This window comes from Sinocyclocheilus grahami, unplaced genomic scaffold (genome assembly GCF_001515645.1).
Source record: "Sinocyclocheilus grahami isolate Dianchi unplaced genomic scaffold, SAMN03320097.WGS_v1.1 scaffold56.1, whole genome shotgun sequence".
NCBI classification, from domain to species: domain Eukaryota; kingdom Metazoa; phylum Chordata; class Actinopteri; order Cypriniformes; family Cyprinidae; genus Sinocyclocheilus; species Sinocyclocheilus grahami.
The window spans coordinates 727142-734084 of NW_015505235.1; the positions used below are offsets into that span (position 1 = coordinate 727142).

The window sequence follows — 6943 nt, forward strand, 5'->3', positions numbered from 1 at the left end:
TGGAAGACTTAAGCTTAAAATACTGAACCCTAAATAAAAAAAAATAACATTCATAATTATTAATATAATTTTATTATTTAGGTTTCAGTATTTTAAGCTTAAATCTTTCATATAATATTAATATTGTTTTATTATTGTTATATTATTATTTTATTTCAGTTTTATTTTAATTACAGATAATAGTTTTATTTAACAATAACAAAACTGATTCACTTCAATTGTAAGTACCACACTGTATGTATGTATTTATTTTTTTATTGGTAACTAAAATTATGCCCCAAATGCTGTCGACTGAGCTTAACTTCAACAGAACCTGGAATATTCCTTTAACAGCCATTTTCTAGCAGAGAGGTTTCAGTAATAACAATAATTACCGGTCTCTGTAATCATTATGTTGTCATTGTGACGATCACCGATGCCCAGGACATAAGTTGCCACGCAATACCCTCCACAGGAGAACACAAAGCGTTCAACAGCCTGCTGGTGCTGAAGAGGTGGTGTGGGATGGAAAAATGCACAAACATATCACCAATGCCTGACCTTTTTCACATTTGCATCAAGCAAACACAGACATGCAAACAAGCAAACATCTGACGTATGACCTAACCCCCTTATCAGAAGCTGAACTTGCCCAAACCCGCCGACGATGGTACACAAGTGTTTAAAAATAGCACACTGGATGTGTGTAGGTGCTGTGTTTGGTCTCCACAAAGGCAAACTCCACCAAACAAAGACTCTAATGCACCAGGAAGTGAGAGGTTTCCTTCCTCTTTAGCACATACAATAGTATAAATGCAAATAACATACCTTGTCCTCATTCACACACTTTTCACGAAGCCACTGGCTGAGGATCTCATCTTTAAAAGCTCCGGTGTTCCCGACAGTACTTTGCTGAATGTTAGCAATAGTAGTGGCATCCTTCACTATTTCAATCATTCCTAGCAGAGGAACATGAGGAATTCCCCATGTTATTTGACTCAAAGCAGTTACTTTTTATTGCTTAATAACTTTTAAGAAACACATCAAACACCATTACCAATTTTATTTCCAGTGGAAATGCATCCATATGGTAACAAGGAAAGATCCAAAGACTCCAGTTCCCAGATAGACTCCATTATCAGTAAAATCTGAGAGAAACAATGGTCTATTTGAGAGACAGCACTGATAATGTCGGTCATGACTGCTAGCATGCATTTAAATGATGTCTACCTGTAATATCAGCATGTCCTGACGAAGGTCATCCCCGTCTTTAAAGATGATCCCAATTGTGTCACTCGACAAGGTGGTGGGGTCGGCTCGTTTGAACTGCAGCCACAAGGGTTTCTTCTTGGATGCCATCACTTTGCATTGTTCAATCTACAATTCATAATATGGTGCAATAATTAATGGGTGCGTTATCCAGGACTACTGATTAAAAAAGTGTCTTCTAGAGGATTCTTTCAGAGGCTATTAAAGGAATATTCATGGTTAGGCTCAACTGACAACACTAGTGTTTATTACCAAAATTATTAATTTCCACTCATCCCAGTAAGACACAGTGGAAGTCACTAGGGCCAATTAGTACACATAGAACTTAGTGAAATTAGAAGCACTGTAGCTCAGTAGCAACTAAAATGGAAGTGATCCCACTGCAAAAAAACGATTTTTCTTACTTAGTATTTTTATATAGAAAAAGAATCTTGTTTAGCCTTTGAATTAAGATTATTTTTCTTACCCCATTGGCAGATATTTTTGCTTTTTTTAAGCAAAAAATAACATTTTGATATTTTTCTCAGAAAACAAGACATAATATCTTAAGTAATTTTGCTTGTCAAGTAAATGCATCTTGATTCAAGAATGTTTAGATATTTATACTATAAAACAAGAAAATCTTTTTTTTTGGTGTGCCGTATGGTTTTACGTACCACAAGCGCCCCTGCCCGTAGGCCTGGGTCATAAGGCACTTTAAAGCTGTCTGGCAACCCTGAAGTCTGCAGACCTTCCAGTTTCTGACGCAGCTGAAAAACAACTACATTGTTCCCACAACATTAGATATGTACTGCATTTGCCTATTGCAATATGCTAGGGACAAACACTGCCTGTAGTTATCACCTTGAGCTGACACGTCATACTTTTCAGCAGACATTTGCTTAATCTCACGAGTGACTTTGTGCAAGGCCTCTGTCATCTCCACCTGCTTCCTGAAGTCCTGCAGCATGGCTTCACCACAGCCACGGAGGTAAGCTTCAAGTATTACGGCATACCTCTGCTGATAGTGCATGGATTGAGCGATTTCGCTACGCAGGAACCAGAACAAGAAATGGCCGATCCGCTTGCTCTGTGAAGGAGTCACAGGAGTTAAACCCGGAAACTCTTTAAAAACATACAAACTGACTGTAGACGAGGGATGAGGTTCTGACTTACTCTGAGCGCACGTTTGAGAAGGAACCTGGCGAGTGCGCTGTCATGGTACGGTTCAAATTTTACAGCCTACAAAACAAATAAGCAGCAACAAAGATTAAGATTCTTTGGCTGATGATACACAGGGCAACTTTTTTTGAGCAATATTTCTTGGGCACTTTTCCATTGAGAATGGGTAACAAATTTCTGGATATTTTAGATCGGTCGTGGGCCCTGTGTCTCACCTGGTTGCCCGTTGATGGCAACATTGCTCAAAAAGTTGCTCCGTGTATCATCAGCCTTTGACTTGCACAGAAATGTCCCTTTACATGGTTCATTTTATGTAAATGTTTACTTTGCATGCTGATTTTAATAGCCAGCTGAAGTTTCTTTGTTAATGTTGAGTTATGTCATGTCTGAGCAGTTATGCAGAAGCAACCACAGTGTGTTGTAAATACCCGAGCCTCACCTGAACAAGCTGCAGGAGGTACCGCAGGACATCGTCACCTGCCAGAGTCTCCAACTTCCGGACGGTCATAGTGCGCACATTTTCATCAGAGAAGTGGCAGTCCAGTAACTGTAAAGCCAAACCCACATCTAGCGAGCTTCGGTCCCAAACGGTGCTCCTTTCAAGAAGACGGTGCGTTATCGTCCAGTTTCTGACGCAGCTGAAAAACAACTACATTGTTCCCACAACATTAGATATGTACTGCATTTGCCTATTGCAATATGCTAGGGACAAACACTGCCTGTAGTTATCACCTTGAGCTGACACGTCATACTTTTCAGCAGACATTTGCTTAATCTCACGAGTGACTTTTTGCAAGGCCTCTGTCATCTCCACTTGCTTCCTGAAGTCCTGCAGCATGGCTTCACCACAGCCACGGAGGTAAGCTTCAAGTATTACGGCATACCTCTGCTGATAGTGCATGGATTGAGCGATTTCGCTACGCAGGAACCAGAACAAGAAATGGCCGATCCGCTTGCTCTGTGAAGGAGTCACAGGAGTTAAACCCGGAAACTCTTTAAAAACATACAAACTGACTGTAGACGAGGGATGAGGTTCTGACTTACTCTGAGCGCACGTTTGAGAAGGAACCTGGCGAGTGCGCTGTCATGGTACGGTTCAAATTTTACAGCCTACAAAACAAATAAGCAGCAACAAAGATTAAGATTCTTTGGCTGATGATACACAGGGCAACTTTTTTTGAGCAATATTTCTTGGGCACTTTTCCATTGAGAATGGGTAACAAATTTCTGGATATTTTAGATCGGTCGTGGGCCCTGTGTCTCACCTGGTTGCCCGTTGATGGCAACATTGCTCAAAAAGTTGCTCCGTGTATCATCAGCCTTTGACTTGCACAGAAATGTCCCTTTACATGGTTCATTTTATGTAAATGTTTACTTTGCATGCTGATTTTAATAGCCAGCTGAAGTTTCTTTGTTAATGTTGAGTTATGTCATGTCTGAGCAGTTATGCAGAAGCAACCACAGTGTGTTGTAAATACCCGAGCCTCACCTGAACAAGCTGCAGGAGGTACCGCAGGACATCGTCACCTGCCAGAGTCTCCAACTTCCGGACGGTCATAGTGCGCACATTTTCATCAGAGAAGTGGCAGTCCAGTAACTGTAAAGCCAAACCCACATCTAGCGAGCTTCGGTCCCAAACGGTGCTCCTTTCAAGAAGACGGTGCGTTATCGTTACAGCCTCTTGTTTGCCCCACTTAACCGAGGAAAGAAACTTCGGATAGGCTTTGGGATCTTTCATGCACTCTTGCCGGAAGTGCCAAAGCAATTCTTTATCTTCGGAGCTGAGCGGATGCAAAGGGTCGGTAGCAATTATCTGCTCAAACTGTTTGCGCATATGGTTGGGCATCTCTCTTTGCCCTCGCTCCCCTTCCATTTCCGAGTCCGGAGAATCCTTGCTTTTGGGAAGAGCCACAGGGTAGCAGTACTGGTCCAGGAGAATGGCAACAGCCATGGAGCTGTTCTTGTCCGGGTTGGTTGCGGACGTGAGTTTGTCTGCGTTAACGCTGCTGTTGTCTTCACTCTTCTCAGGCATCTTCCACATGTGCAAGATGAACTCGCCCTGCCTGAGCAGGGAGCGGTGGTCCACCATTAGCAGGTTGACATAGTACAGCAAGCGGCTCTTGTTTTTGCATTCGTTTTCCTTGGACGTTTGAGTCTGTGCTTTTCCACACAACACCTGCAAGCTAAGTCGGGCACCTTTGGGTAAGTCCTTGATCTTTATGTTGAACTCCAACCAGGTGTTCCAGAGCACCTCCTCTGTGAAGGGTTTGAAGGTTGTCCTTTCTTGGGCCAGCAGCTGTTGTCCGTGGAAAATACTGGCTTCTACAAACACAATCAACTCTGAATTGCGTGGCAGCACTGGTATGTCAATCCCCAAGATCTTCACCCTGAATTTACGATTGCAGTCCCAAAGGGAGATGGTAAACACCTTCTCGTGGTCTTTCTCAGTGATGGTCAGCTGTTCATGAGTACCAGCGACACCGGTGCAGTCATCGACCTGAGACCAGTCCTCTTTTTGGACCACGTCTTGTTCTGGGTCTGGAGGACGCTCTAAAACCAGATGGATCTCTTCACAATTTTTAAGACACTGTCTGATCCAGTGGAAATCTTTGATGGCGTAGTTGCCATATAGGTATTCCTCTCTTCCACAAACCCTCAAGACAAAATCGGATTCACTGACGTCTTCCGATATGCCTAAAATTGCTCGCTTATTTGTTATCTTGGCAAAGAAGCTCTGAAGAACCTGGACAGGTGTGTCATCTATAGACACCTTAATAGTCTGGCTTGTTGTGTCCTTGTGTATCACTACCAGGATGTGATTGTTGCTTATTTTGCTCAGCAGGTATTCAGGAAGAGGCTTTGTGGTCATCCATGGATCCATCGAGTAGAGTTTGGGATCTCGATCAGACAGCTCAATTTTCCGAGGGGTCAGTAGCTTTCTTCGCGTGAACTCCAGTTCGTCGTCGTGGACGTTGCTGACATCTGTAACATCATATCCGATTAGGTGGTTCAGAAACTGTTGATATTGAAGCGAATCCTCAGTAGGCTGCGTTCTAACAACCAGGTGAATCTTCCCGACCTCTTTTCTCAATGCCTTCCAATATCTGATACAGTCAAGGGTTTGGAATACCTGCTGCTTGTCGTAGATCTCATACCAGTTGCCTTTCTTCTGGTAGAGCAGCATGCAGTGGTCCGGAGAGTATTTTTGGTAAAATTCAGGGCATAATTTAGTGGTTACCGCTCTGTGCCAAATCTGAACCTTCACCTGCTCTACCGTCCAATTGCCAGTCACGTCTATATGCAATGTGTCTAGGTTCCTGCTGTTTTTATTGGTGGTGGGAAGTACAAACTCTACAGCTATATGATCTGTCGATACAGCTGAGGTAGATGTAAATGCTTTCATCTTTCTTCTCCTCCTCTTGTTTTCCTCTCTACGTACTACTGGTGGTTCATCATCACTGGCGTGGTGTTCCATAACCAATGCTAAATTTGTAAACACAAAAGGACTAGGGCTGGTTATTTTCATGCACATATATTAAAAACCGCCATAGATCACCATCACAATATTTTGACAATGAATGATTTATATTATAACTATTAACCCCGCCCCCATGCTGAATATTTGGCAATGAATGAGCGAATAAATAATAATAAAAAAATCTATAAATATTACAATTCATTGATTAGACCTGAAGTATCTATCTAAAAAATAAAAAAAAAATTAAAAAAACATAATTGCACGGGACTCCATCAACACCAGCTTTTAAAATAGCAGGTGAACATGAAAATATGCTTCTGGAGAAATGCGCCCACCAAATATTACTTTTTATTTATTGAGACATTTCCAGACATTTCTAGATATATTCTAGATGTCAAGGTGTTACATTATCTAACACACCATTTAATACGAGTTAACGTTCACTTTATGCAAAGGAAGTCTCCAAAGCAGGAAGCACAAATGTGCTAAGCCCTTCAAGCAACAATAACAATCTTTAAAAAAAGCAGAAAAGTTCGCAAATAACGCAAAACGAATGTCACTGCAATCAATTTGTTTCCTACACCGATCAGTTTGCTAGCGGAAACTCTGAAAGGAATATTTCCATGTTGTAGAAACACACAGCAAATGCGGAAGTTTCTTAAATTAATGACACTCTGAAAAGTGTTATATTTCAGAACACAAGTACTGTATCTATGGTGCAACGTCCCTGTTGCACAAATTAATAAAACAAACTGATTATAACACTGACAGATTAGAAGTAACGGTTTTGCCGGAAGATTGCCGTAAAAAAAGCGGAAAAAATAATAAAACTCACCGTTCAACAAACGCAGAGCCAATGACCCTGAAGGCGGTCTGGTGAATGCTTATACATGGATGCAGTGAAACTCAGTACAGACCACATGGAAGTAAAACGCTCTTATTCCAGCAGTTGTTACTCCAAAATAAAGGCGATCAGTGACAGAAGCGCGTTTCTCCTCCTCTCGCCGGCTGATCACGCATGACGGATTCCGCTGCTGCTCTCATTGGCCGGACACA

The 6943-nt window shown here is 41.9% G+C and overlaps 1 protein-coding gene across 1 annotated transcript in view; it reads right to left on the minus strand.

Annotated features, from left to right (window-relative positions):
• LOC107583938 (phosphatidylinositol 4,5-bisphosphate 3-kinase catalytic subunit gamma isoform-like) overlaps positions 1–6943 on the minus strand; it is an 8936-nt gene extending 1993 nt beyond the window's left edge. Inside the window, exons 1-9 of the mRNA XM_016270301.1 lie at positions 6723–6943; positions 3899–5892; positions 3454–3519; positions 3142–3367; positions 1905–2008; positions 1210–1356; positions 1037–1127; positions 808–938; positions 375–486 (exon numbers count right to left, since the gene is read on the minus strand). Of these exons, the coding sequence (XP_016125787.1) occupies positions 375–486; positions 808–938; positions 1037–1127; positions 1210–1356; positions 1905–2008; positions 3142–3367; positions 3454–3519; positions 3899–5884 (2863 nt within the window). The 5' untranslated portion in view covers positions 5885–5892; positions 6723–6943. The remainder of the gene's footprint in view (positions 1–374; positions 487–807; positions 939–1036; positions 1128–1209; positions 1357–1904; positions 2009–3141; positions 3368–3453; positions 3520–3898; positions 5893–6722) is intronic.